Source organism: Chlamydotis macqueenii, chromosome 3 (genome assembly GCF_036417535.1).
Source record: "Chlamydotis macqueenii isolate bChlMac1 chromosome 3, bChlMac1.mat, whole genome shotgun sequence".
NCBI classification, from domain to species: Eukaryota; Metazoa; Chordata; class Aves; order Otidiformes; family Otididae; genus Chlamydotis; species Chlamydotis macqueenii.
The window spans coordinates 125,726,847-125,744,572 of record NC_141558.1 but is presented as its reverse complement, the minus strand read 5'-3'; the positions used below and the strand labels follow the sequence as shown (position 1 = coordinate 125,744,572).

At 42.4% G+C, this 17,726-nt stretch overlaps 1 protein-coding gene across 2 annotated transcripts in view; it reads left to right on the top strand.

Moving 5' to 3' along the window:
- SPTBN1 (spectrin beta, non-erythrocytic 1) overlaps window positions 1-11,095 on the top strand; it is an 80,408-nt gene extending 69,313 nt beyond the window's left edge. For both annotated transcript variants that reach the window (XM_086744169.1, XM_086744170.1), the window contains exons 30-35: window positions 893-1,005; window positions 1,560-1,623; window positions 6,709-6,947; window positions 8,130-8,303; window positions 9,258-9,300; window positions 9,671-11,095. In XM_086744169.1, coding sequence (XP_086600295.1) covers window positions 893-1,005; window positions 1,560-1,623; window positions 6,709-6,947; window positions 8,130-8,303; window positions 9,258-9,300; window positions 9,671-9,886 — 849 coding nt within the window. In that variant the 3' untranslated portion in view covers window positions 9,887-11,095. The remainder of the gene's footprint in view (window positions 1-892; window positions 1,006-1,559; window positions 1,624-6,708; window positions 6,948-8,129; window positions 8,304-9,257; window positions 9,301-9,670) is intronic.
- The last annotated feature ends 6,631 nt before the right edge of the window (window positions 11,096-17,726 follow it).

Here is a 17,726-nt window from a genome sequence, read left to right as displayed (position 1 = left end):
ATGTCAGTAGTCGACAGCAGCTGTCTCAGGCCCAGGGCTCTTGGCCCGGAAGCAGATTCAGGAGCTGAGCAGTTTGCTCCAGCCCTCTGCCGTACAGGTTGTGCTGCTAAAAGGGAAGAGGGGTCCTGAGTGAAGAAAATCCAGATCTAAATCCATGAAATTGTTTTTGGTTAAAGACGACAGTGTGAGGAGAGAGTGGTGGGGAGAGAGGTTTGGCAAAAATGTTTGTTGTTTTGGCTGCTCCAGTACAAGGCTGCATTGTCCCCTAGAAAGACACAATAAGCCAAAAAAAACCCATGTTTTGAGCACAGCTGTGGTGTCAGTAATTAATGCTTGGAGAGCACGTTACCGTCTTTGGAGGATAATTTTACTTTAGACCCTAAAATTGAAGTGGCTTGATTTTTCACACGCACTGAGCGTCACAGCTGCAGACAAAAAGAATTGGAGCTTCTCAGCATCTTCAGAAATCGGGCTGGTTTTGTTTAGATGGGTAATTTCAGGGATTTGGATGTGGAACACTTTATTTCTGCGTATGACAAGCAGACAAGAGGATGTCACTTCAGAAATGTTTTAATAGTTTAGGCTGCTTTCTTGCTTATCTGATTTTTGCTCTAATAGAATGAATTAGAAAAGAAACAGGGACAGTGGCAAGCTGCTGCCCAGGCTTTCTACGTGATGTTAAAGGGTCTGATACTGTGTGCCTCACTGACAAATGCGGTGCAACAAACTTTGCATGGTTTATACTTTTAAAGAATGATTCCTTCAGATTTTATTCCAATAAACTTCAATTTCAGTAACGTTTCAGAAAAATGTAGAGAGTTACTTTCAGTTTCTAGAAATGCCCTGAAAATGTGCAGTGCTTTTAAAAGCACAAAAATGTTTCATTTCACAGTTGGAGCTGCTGGAAGTACGTCGACAGCAGGAGGAAGAGGAGAGGAAGAGACAGCCGCCGACTCCAGAGCCGAGCCCGAAGGCTGCCGAGGACGCAGACTCCCAGCAGCAATGGTGAGCCCAGGGTGTGGGAGGCTGAACTGCCTGCTTTGCGCTGTTTCTTCAGATGGACTTCTCAGGCTGAAGATGCGTTGTAAAGGGAGAGTCTGCAGGTTGCGTGACTTGCATGGATGTAGTTTATGGGGACAGGACCTCTCCCAGACACCTGAATTCACCGCTGAGCTGAATGTTCTGATATTTTGTCACGGCAGAGCGTTAGAACTGCTGAGGTGTGCTGGCCCTAAAGTAAAAATGCTGGGTTTACACCCCCTGTGTTATGAATTAAAATTTCTGAGCAATCTTGGCTTTCTTTTTTGATGAGGATCAGTTACGGATAGATTTCACTTGTGTGATAGGAGGAGACTTATTTGTAAAGTAACTTTCAGGAAAGCCTCTCTTGATCTCTCTGTTTAACACTGGATTTATTCAGTTGGGCCTGAGGATTTTAGGAACTTGCTTGAATTCCTGACCTGTGCAGTATTCAGTAGGAAAATCTCATTTTGGTGAAAATGATGGGTGACTTTCAAGAACTTGATACAATTTCTTTTCTTTTTCCTCTCTCCCGACAGGGATGGGACAAAAGGAGAACAGGTTTCCCAAAATGGTTTGCCATCAGACCAGGAATCTCCACGGGTTAGTTACCGCTCCCAAACCTACCAAAACTACAAAAACTTTATTAGCAGACGGACAGCCAATGACCGATCGTGGTCTGGACTGTGACACACAGAATCATTTGCAGCAAAAGACACCGTTTTTTAGTATGGTTTATTGGTACCGGTTTAATCTTTTGGCTTCAGATTTCCCTGCTGCTTTTCTCTTCCTTCCCATCAGTTGACTTTTATTTAATTAGCAGCCCCTTGGAGAGATATTTGCTTCACTTTAATCCTTGTTTATTTGAATCTCCCCACTGACACTCAGTTGCTTTAAGGTGACACATTTATCTCATGTTATTTACTGTGAGTTTTTCATGTTGCTAATAGTGTTAAGATTTTCCAGCTAAACCGTCCTTTATATGAGTAATTGAGATGTAATGAGATTACATCATAATGAAGAAGAGAACTAGAATCTGACAGGTATGACGCATCGAGTTATACTAACAGGTTTCAGCACGGCAACGTTATTAAATCAGCGGCATTAGCGAGCGAGTTCTTTACCAGGCCAAAGATAATACACACCAGTGAAGGCTGGGAGGGAGGGGAGAGTTGTAAATGTTGACAAAGAAAAGCCTTAAGGTTAGTTGTATAACATTCCACGCAGAATGGACTCATTGACCGCAGATAAAAAATAAACGTGAAATAAAACATGAAAAACTAGTATCTAGATTTATCTTGGTATGTAGTCCTCACGAAGAGTTGCGCTGAATGGCTGTTTCGGAGCCCCATTGTGCCTTGGTCTTGTCCAATTTACACTACAGCAATTCCATTTACTGACACTGGAGAGACCGTAGTGTAAACCAGAGTAGGGTGCAGACCCTCACGGAGAGGTTGTGATGCTTTTCTTTAGAAACTCAATAAAATACGTTGATCTAAGATCCCAGCTCTTTATTTTATACAGGTGCGGGTTGAATGGTCCATGCCTTATTCATTCCTTCTTGGTAGGGGATGTCCCAGTGGAGTCAGGATGCATGCCAATAATCTTTACATGCAGCCATAAAAATGCCAGTAAATATGTGTATAGAGTTACAGCAACGCAGCAGCTGAAAACTGGCTTCTCTCTGTACCTTCCTGTACAGCCTGCTTGCTTCAGTTAGCGCTCTGAGTGGTGAGAAAAGCGACACTTCTCTTTCTTGTGTTTTTGAAGCTCGCTCTCTGAGGTCACATTAAGTGCAGGAAAGGCTCCTGGCAGGACAGATGGGTGGATATTGGAGCTCTTACCAGTCCTGCAAGGGAAACGCAGTACTGGTCCCACTCGTGGGCTCTGGGGAGGAAATGCCTTTCAGCATAGGTTTATCTTCCACGTAGCCCGTCCCAGTTGGGTCTGCACTCTGTCAATGCTGTAGGATACTGAGGAGCTCTGCCTTTTCCTTTCTTTAAATAAAGCCTTTCGGTTCATCTTTCATATTAAATGATGACGTGAGCCGTCTGTGTACCTTTCAGTGTTTATCACATTATATAGTTGTGGCAAGGAACGTGAGGTGGCCTGCGAGCACATCCCAGATCATCATCGTCTTGTTGGTTACCACAGCCTTCTACATCACCTGTTTGCTTCTTTTTTTTTTTTAATTTTATCATACATAATACATTTCCATGTTAATCTTTGCCATCTGCACTTCAGTCTTTCATGAGAGCTTTTTAGCTGGGTTCACCGAACCTTGTGTTGCAATGCCTCCGTTGGACACAGCGGTATTTCTGATGTGAGGAGCGAAATGTGCCGCTGTGGATCTGAACTTAGACTCGTATCGGCTAGCTGGGCAGCGCAGCTGAATTGTTCTGTGTTGGCTGAGCTCGTAAAGTGAGAGAGATGATGGAAAGGATGTGCTGCAGTAACTGTACTTTTGCTGTAACTTGTCTTTCCACTTCATGATGCATGTGTTGTTTTTTTTTTTTCCTTTTGTCAGGATAACAACATACAGCTTCTTAATGCTTTTAAAAATTCCCTAGAAATTCATGCAGGTGATGTGGTGACTGCCTGCACCAGCACTGGCTCTGTGCCTGTACGAGTCTGACGGTTCTCAGGGCCGTACAGCTGTAGCTTCAGACTCCACCGTCTGGGAAGCCTTGTATTCTGACCAAAAAGTAGTGTGTAAAAGTAATTTATATAGATACACTTTCTTATTCGTGTTATTACACTTATATATAAAAATTACACTTTTACGATGAAGAAAAATTAAGTCAGTCGTCTATTAAGGTTACCATTTTAGGCCCTAGAGGTGTAACATTTCACCTGCTGATTGCAGCCTGTGGTACTGGCTTAAAACATTAAAATGGCACTTACACCAGAACAATGTACAGGCTGTATATGTATTTAATTGCATCTATGAAGGCAAACAGGTCTCTCTTGTTTACGCTGTGGTGCAGAGACTTAAGTTGACGAGCTGAGCGTAAAGTTGCGTCAAGCACTACGGAAATCAGGGGATGTCTGCAGTCGTTGTCACCAGCTGTCCCGTTGCATGTCATAGTCCTGGTTTAAGTATCTCAGGGGTAGTCTTTAGCCACTAAAGCACTTGGCACTAACCTCTCAGTCACCATTAAGAAAACTGTTTTTGTGTACCTGATGGCTGTTTTGTTGTAACAGTACAGTTTGCTATTAATGTTTGTCCTCCGGTGCGTTGTCTCTGCATGCCCGATGCATGCTTCCATTAAAGTTTGTTTAGCTCCTGTTTTTTCTCTATTTTCATGACACGTTCTTTGCATAGCTGTTTATGATTCAGATTTATTTTGCTTGTTTTCTGTTAATTGTAGATAACACATGAAAAGGAAATAAAACCCGAAAGAGCGTCAGAAAAGCTTTTCAGAGCCCTTTTACAATCAGTAGGATTTTAAGTAGACGTTACAGCTCTGATTGCCTGATTAAAGTTGGCAGTTATTTTTTAAAACCGCAGGGTTGCAGCTTGTGGCGCTGAATTACATGTTAGCTCCGATAAAACCGCGTTAAGTAGCTGTGCAGTGAAACCGGCCTGTTTTACTTCAGGTTAGTGGTTAGAGGTACCCCAAGATCAGTAATGTTTTCACATCTTGCTGATGGTGCTACAGAAAACGTGCGGCTTTCAGCATGGGTTTAGGTAACAGGTAGTGCTGGGTAGTTTGGGCAAGTTGTTGAGATGTCGCTGTGGTCTTCATGTGTCTCAGACAGGGATGCAGCCAGGTGAAAAGCAGAGATTTGGAAGTTCAGTGTCCATCACTGGTCAAAAAGATGTGCAAAGGGCTCTCCTTTTTCTTGAACGCGATCTGTTGGCCATTAGTGATCAGCACTGGTGATGATTGATTAACTGAGCTTTCACTGGTGGTTTATTTCACTACCTGTGTTAGAGTAGCTGTGCTGGCAGCGTTTGGGTAATTAATCTTCAGCCTCATCTGCTTATTTACCCTCTCTCCCCTTTAATTCAACATTTTTGTTCTATTTTGAGACTTGGATACAAGTAGTGAGGTTTGATGGCTTAGATTTATCCTAATTGTGAAGAGGCAGCATCATTGGTTTTTACTTTCGCTGGATACCAGTGCAGGATAGATGTTCCCTCTTACAAGCCAGGCTGTCAGGCTGTGTGTCTTCAGGGACAGCGTAAAATAGATACGACTGAAGTGCAGTGTGAGCTGTTATTCTTTCCCTGTTGTAGTGGTGTAGTGTCTGTACTCTGGAGATTTAGGTTGTTTAAAGGCAGCTAACCAATCCTTCCCATATCCATAGCAAGCTGACACTTAGCTCTTCCTAGGTCCGTGAGGTACAAAGGTGTGAGGTACAATCACGTGGACTTGGCAGGTATAAGAAGTTCTAGCCAATGGTGGCAAAATTTAGTTCGTTGCATAATAATTTGGCTGCTTTTGAATTGTCCGGGCCATGTGCAGAAGTGGGAATGTCTAATTATTGTGCCATTCGCAAATACCTGCTTGTCTGCATAAAACCAGTCCAGAATGTTTGTAATCTACTAGAGCGTTAGCAGCGCTAAGCTTTAGTAACTTGCTATTAATCATCATCGTAATAATAATACACACTGGATGTGTAACTCCTGAGCTGCTACCAATAGCTCTACATGTCAAAGTAATGGTAAAGGAAAAAAAAAAAAACTGGGACCAAGCTGCATTTCAAAAGCTTATGGCCATTAGGATTCCAATTTAAATGATTTTTGGATGAATGGCTCCTGAAGACGTCGACAGCTTGACCAGTCAGAGCTGCTGGAAACACGGCTGCTCTCTAGGCTATCTCGATCAGAGCGCGACAGGCAACGCGATCAACAAAGCAAGTGATGGGCAAGGCCTTGGTTCTGTCTTTGTTTGGGGGTAAATAGCTGTGTGATGTTGTGTGACTGTGGTGGTTTTCAGTTCCTTTAACAAAACTCCAATCCACCTAATAACACAAGTCTGGAACGGACCTTGATAAATTGACACGTGACCTCATTTCCCTTGTCTTTGAGATCCAATATCCTAACTGGAATGGTGGAGATGACATGCATGGTGTAATCTTTCTAATTTCTGCATGTTTTGATTTTGTTGTGTCACCAGGGGAATGGGGAAAGCGGGAAAGGAGCTTTTACAGAAACAGATTAATTGCAGAGGTTTTTGTAAATGCTCCTGGGCAATGTTGACATTTTTTCTGCTGACTCCTGATCAGTACCTTTTATAGCCTGTTAATACCCCATAAACGTATTGAAGGTGGCTGATGTGTATAACTTCTACTGCTCCTCTAGGTTTGCAGAAAGTGTGATTGTTACTGTTCCAAACATTTGAGTACTTAGCAACGGAATTGAACGCTCTCGTTTTAGGAACGACAATTTCTAAAAGAATACGAATTGACCAGCAGAGCAAAGCACAGTAAAATTCACACTGATGTTTAGCTGCTCTTATCTTCCCGTCTCTCTACCTATAAAATGGGTACTAATCCATTCATACCTTCTAATTTCCTTGGCCTTCTGTGTCTCCATGGAGTGTGAGAAAGATCTTACTGGCCTGTGTCCTTCTCCAGGCAAAGTTTATACACAGCCACGTTGTGAGGGAAAGAGATTAACTGCAAGATATCCCAGTGTTCTGAGGCTTCTAGCTGAACTGGTTTTTCCGCTGTTCCTAGGTGGCAGAAACCGCAGAAACAAACGAAATGGTCAATGGAGCTGCGGAACAGAGGACAAGTTCGAAAGAGTCCAGTCCAGTTCCTTCCCCGACGGCAGACCGCAAAGCCAAGAGTGCCATTCAGGCCCAGACGGCTGCCACCCTACCAGCCAAAACACAAGAGATTCCTTCAGCTCAGATGGAGGGCTTCTTACACCGCAAACACGAATGGGAGACACACAGCAAGAAAGCCTCCAGCAGGTAAAGTACTCAACGCTTCATGTTTGGATGCTTAATTGCATCCAAACTCACCGAGATGTAAGACAGAAAAGGTTATCCCTGCTCCCAGCTATGAAAGACCTTCCAGGCTCTATGCTCCTGTTGTTGTAGGAGCTGTGTATGCATGGTCCCAACAGTATGTTTGGTGAAGTTGCAGTCTAAAGATACATGGTGGAAGATGCAGCGTTAGCCGTGTTGGGAAGGTGGGAAACTGAAGCATAAAGACACCCTGACTTTCCCACCTGACACGATGAATTTGTGGCAGTAGTGGGATTTGGTTCCAGATCTCTCAAGTTGTACGTTACTACCAGAAAAGAAAAACACGTAGGTGTGAGAACAGAAATGTCCATATTCTTCTGACGTTTTCTGTTTGCACGTTAGCACTTTCCACCTACTCTGTAATCTGTTCAGAAGAGAAAAACGGGTGAAGATGATTTTCTGTGCCTTAGTTGATTCGGTTCCTAAGGACCTGATCCTGCGGTTCTCAAACAGGCAAAACTGCTCAGATTGCTATGTGGGCTGGAAAAGGAGACTGGAGCTCTTCATGACCTCAAAGAGCTCTTGAAACCAGGTTTATGACTGAGTGTAGATCACAAATGAGTGCAGTACTGCTGTGATTTTTGTTCGGCTAGAGTTGTTCACGCTGGGGAACTACCTTGAGGCGGTGACAGCCACCAGTGCTAATATCTGGGTACTCCTATTCCTGATAATCATTGATGTTTATAGCTATATTGGGAGAAGGAGGCGGATGATGCCACTAAGAGTATTGGTGACAATCAAGGATTTCACATGCAGTCCATTCGTTAGTTTGCAGCACGACGTGAATTCCTTCCGCAATAAAGCGTAGTCATTAAAAGGTCAATCAGTTTCTCTCCCAGGTATGCCAAACCGTTCTCCCGCTGTTAGGACATGCTTACGTGCTGTCAAAGAGAGCTCTGGAAATCTCTGTTCCGTTTGGCTCAAAGCCAGTGCTTTCGTCTTGAAGCCATGCTCTTACGAGAGAATTCGCCGTCTGCAGTTTACGGGACAGCATATGCTGTGTTCACGTCCTCAGACTGAACTAGTCTCCATTATCTTAGAGACATAACTGTGTTTGGTTTCCCCAGTTCTGCAAGTCAGAGCATTAGATTTATAAATACTTTTGTCGTTTTCCCTGTCTTGAAGGTCATGGCATAACGTGTACTGTGTCATCAACAACCAAGAGATGGGCTTCTACAAGGATTCGAAGGCTGCTGCTTCTGGCATCCCCTACCACAATGAGATTCCCGTCAGCTTGAAAGAAGCAGTCTGTGAAATAGCAGTCGATTATAAAAAGAAAAAGCATGTGTTCAAGCTAAGGTGAGCCTCTTGAAGCGTCTTGCCCTTAGTTTGAGGCGTGGTGGGTGTGTTCACTGTGCGAATTCGTGGGAGGATCCAGCACTGAAAGGTGGTGTGTTGTCGAAGGCAGCAGTACAAGACAAGAGTGGATGTGTGCCTGAAGTTAGGAGCCTGGTTTGAAACTGCTGGGCTTTTCGGCTGCTCCCTCTGGACTTAATTGAGAAGAGCTGAATGTTCATGGTTCTGCTCTTTTCAAAAGCAAGCCTCTTATTTAATACCTCCAGTATGGATTTAGGAGACTACCGAAGACATCTATCACATTTGCAGGTCTGGAACGTGTAGCTACAGACCATTTCATTTGGAAGTACATGAAGTACTTGCTGTTCAAAGGTTAAAAAACCAAAATTTTTCCTTCTGAAATTGTGTTTCTGTTTTTCTGATCAACTGCTTAGTGCCAATGGTGAAAAAAATATTTTATTATTACACAGCTGCTAGGCGATTCTGTCAAGGGAGACTCAATTTATGAGCTGATCAGTTCGTATATTCCAGGGTAGAAATATTTTCTTTTTTTAAATATATATTGATACCAGAATCCTCTAAAGATGATAGAATCCATATCCAGGGAAATTTGCTTTATAGCAAATATATGAAGAAATATGTAGCAAATATTTAGGGAAATTTACCTTTTATTTTACTGTTTAACACTTAATTTTATTTTAAAAAGAGATTTTTAAAATGCTTTCTTCTTGTGGCGAAAGATCAGGAAGCCTGCAACACAGCCACCACTGACCCTCCTCCTGCTCGTTATTCGGTCTTTTTTAAAATTAATATTTATCTCCACATACATTGTATTTGTGTGCTGCCCCGTACGCTCCCATATATCTCAGTCTGGTTACGTGCAGCGGCTAAACAGGCGGGAGTTGAAGCGGTGTGACTGCTGCCAAGCTAAATACGTGGTGGTCGTTTTCTTTGCAGATTGACTGATGGCAACGAATACCTCTTCCAAGCCAAAGACGACGTAAGTCTGTTTTTATCACAGTTTATCAGTGGTGTGAGATCTGTGCTGTTGTACAACAAGAAAAGGTAGCTGCTAAGAGCTCAGGGGTGCATTTTAATTTCCTGGTCTGCAGTTTTGTGCATGTGCGTGCGTAACGCGTAGATTCAGGAGCTCGCACTGGCACCGCCGGTGCAGCAGGGCTTTTCAGGTACAGCTTCCAGGAGACGTCTTCTGCAGGTGCGTAACCAGAGGAGTGCCAGCTGATGAGTTAGGAGCGTGTTTCCTTTCGTTCCCCGCTTCTCTCCGTTCCCCTCCCGCGATGCTGAGTGAGTTAGAGAGGGGGCGTGACGCAGGGATTGTAACAGCTTTCTGCCTTTGGGGCTTCTTGAAGGAGGAGATGAACACGTGGATTCAGGCCATCACATCGGCGATCTCTTCTGACAAAATCGAAGTGTCCCCGACCACCCAGAGCACTCCAGCCTCCAGCCGTGCCCAGACCCTGCCTGCCAGCGTCACAATAACCAGCGAGTCCAGCCCTGGCAAGCGGGAGAAAGACAAAGAGAAAGACAAAGAGAAAAGATTCAGCCTTTTTGGTAAAAAGAAGTGAACTCATCTCCACACACTGCACTTCTCTGACCGTTCCAGTGGAATTCCAGCATGCGAGCTCAGAACCAATACGTTACTCTCTGTGCCTCATGTTCCTCAATGTGATTGACATTTTTTTATTTATAGAGCGTTTTAAAATAAAAAGCCAACAAAAAAGAATCTAAAGTTACAAATGTATGAGGTGCACTGGGCAGCTTCTGTAGGAGAGGGAGGACCAGGTTTGGGGGGTTTGTTTTTGTTTTTTTTTTAAATGAAGTTAATGTAGATTAGATCTTAATATTTAAACTGTTCCTCAATTTTGTGAGGCTGTCTTGGAAAATAACCCACTCCTAGTGCTATTGGTATGCAAGGCAGCGGTGCTTTCGAACCTACTGTGCACATCAAAAACCAATGTACAAATTTTCAGAAACGTTCACTTCCATTTAAGGTTGTTATGCTGAGTCTTGACTAGTGGCGCCTCCCATTACGATTCTAACATTGATTAAAATGATAGCCTATTATCTTTGCTGTACCAGAGTGCAGGTATGCATTAACTTACCGACAAACCGTTTATATCCTGGCATTGGTTATTAACACAAACCGGAAGCTTTTCTGCGTCAAGCACGGCAGATGAGGATGTTGGTGTACAAGGTGGATTAGCAGGCTGATACGGTTTTAAATAATCTGTAATTTCAAAATTTTTTTTTTTTTTTTTGCTGAAATACATTATATTGTATGTTTCAGATAATTCTAGTACAAAGTATAATAAGACTAGATGTATAATAAACCCTTTAAAATCATCGATAAGTGTAAAAGTGGAACTGAAGCATTTACTGGAAAAGTAATGTTACTCAAATGGTTACTTGCTTGTCAGCTGCAGCACTGTGTGTTATAATTTTGCTACATTACCTTGCTATTTGATACATAGTGTGCATTTCTCTGTCACTGTAACTATTGTAATGAGAGATTTTCATCTTACTGCACAATCAGAAGTGACATTTAATAGGAATGAACTTTCAATGACTGGGCCTGTAGTCGAGAGTAGTACTGGAACTGGCTTTCAGTTGTATCGGACTGTACCTCTAGACTTTTACCCTATCTGTTAAATATATGCTATGTCATTAAATGCTTTTAAAACTAAATATGCTGCTTAAGTTTCTTATTTCATTTCTGACGATGTTAAAGCATAATTTTGAAAGAGGATCAGAAATAAAGTTATTTTACAATGTCATCTCTCCTGTGCACTGAGACGAATGCCTTCAAGTGTAATTCCGTATTTTTTGTGCGAAAGTTGATACTGAAATGGTTGTTTTCTCTCTTCCCCCTTCTCTTTACCTTCCTTTTCCTCTCACTTCCCACCTGCCTTCCCTTTCAGATGAGTTATGTGAACATCTTAGCCGACTGAGGTGAATGTCCCTGTACTGGTTTGCAGGAAAGTGACATTCTTTTGAGTAATCTTAGTTCTCCAACTTTCTACCTACCCTTTGCTCAAGTGCTTGAGTCCTCAGTAAATCAGGCAATAATGGAGCTTTGTAATTTACTGAGGACTTGTCCTGCCCAGTTTAATTTCACTGGGGTTTTTTATGTCAGTTTTTTCAAGCATACCTCTCTTAAGGTACAGCCACCGTTGCACATAAGATAGCACTCATGCTATCTAGGGAACCATCTAAAAGGAATCGCTCCAAGAAGCCCTAATAGGCATTAGGAGTTTTAAAGTCATTAAATATAAAGAACTTGGGGTGTAATTTTTTTATTATTAAAATACACTGAAATATGATTTTAGATGGAAACCAGATAACCTACAAACTAATTATTTTCCAGCCACAGTTTCCTGAACTTTCTGATACAGTGTCTTAATTATTTTCATAGAGTATCCTATGTTTTCTGGGTTTTCTTGTTTCTGGAGTTTGGAGTAATTAAACAATGGAATATTCATGCACATGAGTTTTTACTGCTGTAATATTACGTTGTTCCAGTCTAATTATTAGTAAAATGTAGGATAACACTGCTAGTCTTGTAAATGTAAAATTTAATACAGTATAAGAAGCTGAGATTTAACATTAGAAGAGAATAAGAAACGTTCTTGTTAGCTGATTAACGTACATAAAAATGTTGATGCCTTGCCATTTTTGTCACTTCGGTGAAGCTGTTGGATGAGTAATTGAACAGATTGATCTTGGCCACCTGATGTATGTAACCCTGTAGTGTCTTGGTTGAACATGCCTTCAGAATTGTTTGTCTTGATTTGCTTTGCCTGTTACTGCAAGTTGTTCCTGAAAACTGCTTGAATAAATATCCTTTCTGCTTAGGAACTGATTTCAAGTTGCTGAGGAGCAGGAGTGAGTTCTAGAAAGCCTTGCCTCTTTTCCCCTTTGGACCATAAGGGTGCGGTTTCCGTGCAGAGAGAGTTGGTGGGTGAGGACGAGCCGCCTCGGACAGAGCCAGGTCAGGAAAGTCAGGTTGGTGTGCTGGTGTCAGAAGGGAGAAAAATGGGGGCAATGTCTCTTGGGTTATGCGAAGGGACTGCTGGAAATTATCAAGGGAAGATGAAAGACTAAGTGTGAGTGATGGAACCGGGACTGAAATCGGAGCAGGCTGTGCTGGTGTTACCTGTGGCTGTATCCCTTTCTGAACGCTGCTGCATGGTTAGGCCCTTTTGGCAGATGGAACGTTACACTCTGCTGCTTACCGCCCTGAAGAATGAGATTTGCAGTACAGTTTAACACTATTGCAGTTTCCTTTGTCAGCAGGTGTGGTAAGGTAACCCATGTTTAAGTTGTTTATATTTCTTCTGGAGATACCTTGCAAAAGTAATACAGAAGTTGCACCTTAAAACTTTCAAAGAAAATTAATTAAAGTCAACCACTTTCGAGCTATGTTGCTGTCATTGCTGTGAAGAACAGTCGTCCTCTAGTGAGGTCAGTCAGCCTTTTTTCCTTTTGGTGGGAGCTTTGTATTGCGTTCTAGGCTGAGAGGGATCGGAGAGCGGCACCTGAAGGGTCCCTTCCGTGTCCTGACAAATTAAGTACAATGAGGGAAAACAACCCAGAACTCATTAGCTGTAGGTATTAAGCATGTGTTGGGTGGGAGGGTTTTCTTTTAGACTGATGCAAATAATCTGTTAATCCCATCTGTTCTGCTGTAGGGTTGTACTCTGTATGAGGAAGACTAATGGTGAAGTAAAAGAAAAATATTATTAACCTCCGTTCCTGTGAAATATTGTTTTGGATGGTTTTTCACTTCACCGTGTTCTTTTTTTAATGGTTGAAGTTCACAGAGAATGGACTTTAAATGTGGAGGGTCTTTAAGAATATAGTTTCGTAATAAATATCTTGCAGGTGTGAATGCAGTTTTGCTTTTTTTTTTGGAGGATATTTAGTTTTTTTCTACCTTACCTAATCACAGGTGGCTGAATAAATACAGAAACACAAATCACTGAGAGTTGGAACTAACATTAGTCCTTTTAATTAAAAAAAAAAACAACCCAACAAAAAAAACTTAGAAAATCAGGCTGTGCTAAATGTGTGACTTAATGTTAAGAATTAAATTACTGGAAAAAGCAGAATTCAGCACTCTGACGCTACCTGTGGAGTGGACATCAGAGCCACGTCCTGACAGCAGGAGGAATGGGAGCTCTCGGCCAGCAGAAGTGGAAGAAGGACTTGGCTTTTTCTCTGTCCTGTACCAAGAAGGTATGCTTTGGGATCCAGTAGAACAAAACCTGGGTAAGAAAGCCGTGTGTTCTCAGTGCAGCAGAGACTGGCATCGGGGTTTGAATTCTCCCCACGGCTACGGGTGTGCAGGGCCGAGCTGAGGAGTCCGTATTCAGTGCCAGAAGCTCTGATCTGTTTTATTCTTTACTGCTGAATGTGGTTTATCCGCTGCTGTCAGGCTTTTTTTCTCTAGCCTTGTGACAGCAACTCGATGAATATTCTGGTTCTAGTGGATTATTGGTTTTTGTTTCAAAGGATTTTAAACAAGATTAAAGCGCAAATAAGGTAAGGCATGAAACAAACCCACAATGCAGTACTGCAAATGCTGCAGTACACAGGCTGAACAGTGAGAATAAAGAGAAATATATTGCAACATAGAGCAATTAAATGCAAAAAGCATAAAAGTTAGAGGTTTTGCTTCTAATTCAGCTTGTGCCCTTTGTTGGTCTGCATTCTAACAACAGCCTAGAGGGGCTGAGACGTCTTACAGCATGTGCGAATGCTATCAAAGCAAATCGAGATGGGTTGCGTGTGCTGTCACCCCACATCTGAGTCACTCCGTGTAGCCGAGGCAGCGGAGTCGCTTCAGCGAGCCCACGTGGTCACATCTGCAGTGTGTCATAATGCAGCATACGCAGCACGCAGCGGGGGCACGGAGCGGCCGACGGGGAGAGCCTGGGCTTCCCTGGCATCACACCTTCGGGAGAGTCCGGGAACGGGGGATTAGGAGACCTGAAATGGTCTACTTTGCAATAAAATGCTGGTTTGTTCTGCGAAGTACGAAATGAAGGGTTTTGTGCAGAAGTGTGTATTTCATGATGAGTCCTCACTTGCTGCGTAAGCTCAGCATGCTGATCAGCTTGGTGATTGTGGGCATCCAATCTACAATGCAGTTTCGTTGCACGTGTTGTTCTGTGTTTGAAGTATCATTTACTTTTTATATTAATTAATTTCACATAATAATCTTCAACTGTTAGACGAGATGCTGTGGTGGTTCTTTATGTTAGAACGGTAGAAATTACCTGGGCCCAACATGAATTTTGGTACTAGTTTCTTATTAATACTGCTATTCTTTTACTCCCCCAAAAAATTCCCTTGTTCACAGAGTACCGGCATTATCCATGAGAGGTCACTCTGTGCAGGGAGATACTTGGCTGCGCACAGCAGATCCGCTCTCACCTGAGCAACACACCTACTATGATTTGTGCACGCAACAGAATTAAGAGCTTGGATGAAAGTTCTCTTCAGTTGAAAGGGACAAGTCAGATTTTTAAGAGTTATGTAAACTTGTGGCAAGATTTAGATGTTTCCCAGCTGAATCGTTGTAGGAAGGAAGCTGAGTCAAGTATGGCGGCCAGGGTACTGAAAGGTGAGGAAGGCCAGCATCCTTGCTGTGGCAGAAAAAAATGAGAGAAGTTTCTGCAAGGCCAAGATCTCTGCAATGGTGATTGATAGCCGTTTGAAACGGATCTCTGAGATTCCGTGGGAATACTACTGAAAAACAGCCCCACGTGCATGTCTGGCTCAGGGCTGGCAGTCACCCGTTCGAGATGGGTCTCCCGTGGGGTCGTGCAGGAGGTGCAGCAGTGAGTTGCAAGTGTGTCAGCGATGCCAAGCTCCCTCAGCCAGGCTGGGGCTCTGCAGCCACACCTTTTACTCCGTACTTCTGGGCACCGAGCAGGGATGAGCGTGGTAGACAAAGACAGACGGTTTTATCGATCTGCTGTGCGTGGCAGTCCTGCACTGCGCTTAGACACGCAGCAAACCAAATGCGTTGTGGTTGGTCAGAAGGACTTTCTCTCCAGGCCAGGATTTGAAAGAATATGTCTGATCGTTCAGCAAGGGCTTGCATTTGAGGATGGGAAAGACTCCATTTTTTTCTTTTCTCTTTTTTCCCCCCTAACACTATTTCTAGCCAGATCCTAGCATTTCATCAATGCAAATCATATTTCCACCCACGAGGAATAAGAGCCAATTCCCCTGTTATTATTTTGTAGTTAAATTGTAAAATCACTGAGAGGCATCAGTCAGGATTGGATTAATGTAATGCCAGGCAACAAACAGAACTGGATCAGAGCTGCAGCTTCTGATCCCTCCCCCTCAAGTTCTTATAGATTTTATATAATTTTAAAAATTATTTACAGCTCAAATAAGAGGTACCTATTTTGAAATACCCATTAATATGCCATCTCAGTGCATCTGCTGTACATCCGTCCATAAAAATATGAGTTATAAATGCTATTTTGTGTAGCAAAGATCTAGGACATAACACAGATGTTTCTGGGAGGGAAAATCTCTTGTGTTCATAGTTAATCACAGCTCTTAGATATGTACAGAGTGGGCAGGATATATCACAGAGGATTGGAGTTCATTTGAGATCTGGTGCTTTTTGGCATCTTCTACCCAAGGCGTGCTTTAAATCAAGCAATGAAACACCACCACCACCACCAAAAAAAAACCCCAAACCCCTCAAAAACCCCAGCAGCAGTGAATGGTCGCTTTGGCAGAGGGTGAGTGTGGTAACTCGTTCAGTTGGACGTACGACTCATACAAGGTGCTGTATCGGTTTGGTTTGGGATTGAAAACAAAAGAAGCGGCAAACGTCGTGGGATGCGCGTTCTGGGCGAGGCTAATCCTTGCCGCAATGAGGAGGAAAAATGGTGGTGCCGTTTCAAATTTTTATCTACCTCTTAATTATGTTCTTAAATATATTTATAAGCGTTGATTTTTAAGAGTTATGTTAAATTGGAAATACGTTCAGAGTGCTCTTTTTTGAATGTAAAATACCCTTTTTTACGGAGGCTCGCACTCTGTCTTGGTTTGTATCGCTGCCTCCCAGCCTTCCTTGTATGTGTGATACTGAGCCCTCCGGAACTCCTGGTGTGTGTTTTACAGCTGCCAATCTAAAATAAAGCTTATGTTATTAGCCTCTATCTCAACAATGCAGTTGTTAGATTTATACCCGGTGTCAACACTAAAAAGGTGAAAGCACCAGTGATACTTGTACCGGCAGTGAACGGCAGGTATGGAGAACAGTCCTAGCAACATGACCGCTCCGCGTGGGAAAGTAATCATGCCTTTTTCAATTTTTTTTTTTTAATTAGGAAAAAAGACACAAAAAAAACTCACCATGAAATCCCCTCCCAAAAATTTCACAAACTCCTTGAGAGCACAGATTACAGGAAAATAAACGAAACTGAACTTGTAGTTCCACGTGCTTGGTTTAAGGTTTTCCTTTAAGGTTTTGGTGTGTTGGTTTGTGACTAGTGTACTTCATTGCTACAATAATCATAATGGTTTATAAAAAATATTTTTTTTTTATAAAACTGAGGATGTATTTTTAGTAAAACAGTATCTGTTGTTTAACGCTTCCGCACCCTGGCAATACCAAATATCAGAAATAAAGAAAGAATATGCCAAGGTTTTACTAAAGGATGAAATACAAAGCTCAGCTTCAACCACTGTTGCTCACAGAAAGCAACAAGCAACAAGACTGGAAATTTGGGTTTTGTTTGTCTTTGCGGAGCAGGTGAAGAACCTATTTGCCATATGTATTATGTTTTTAATGAGAATTATATAATGTAACAAGAAAAACTACAAAATTGTAAAATCATATGGAAGTTTTTCCATTGGATAATACTGAGATGAGCAAGGATGAAGAATTTGTAATTCATTGGAAGTCTTAGGAAGTACCCGCATCCAGGAGCTGACAAAACAATTTTCCGTGTTCTGCTGTTTCAGAGCAGACAAAAATTAAATAATGAGATTGAAATTGTTCCATAGCTACTTGAAGATATTTCACCCAGGTTTCCAGCAGAAGTGGATTTGCGTGCCTGTGAGTAATGCAACACACAGCGCCTTTAAAGCTGTTCTTGCTCCTGTCCTTTTGAGGCTACGTGAAGAGTATGAATGTACACAAATGTGAAAGATTATATAGAATTTCTAGGAGGAAAAAAGCTCCTGTCTACATGTAGACCACTGTAGCAGCATTATCAGTGGGACCACCCAAGTCCGTGACGTGACCTGATGGGGAGAGGTGAGCGGGTTAAAAGTCAACAAAACGCTAGCTGTATTTTATTAGCAGTTTTTTTTGGTGATAGAAGGAAAGTAACAGTAAGAGAACAGTGTAAATAGTGACCCACATGCTGG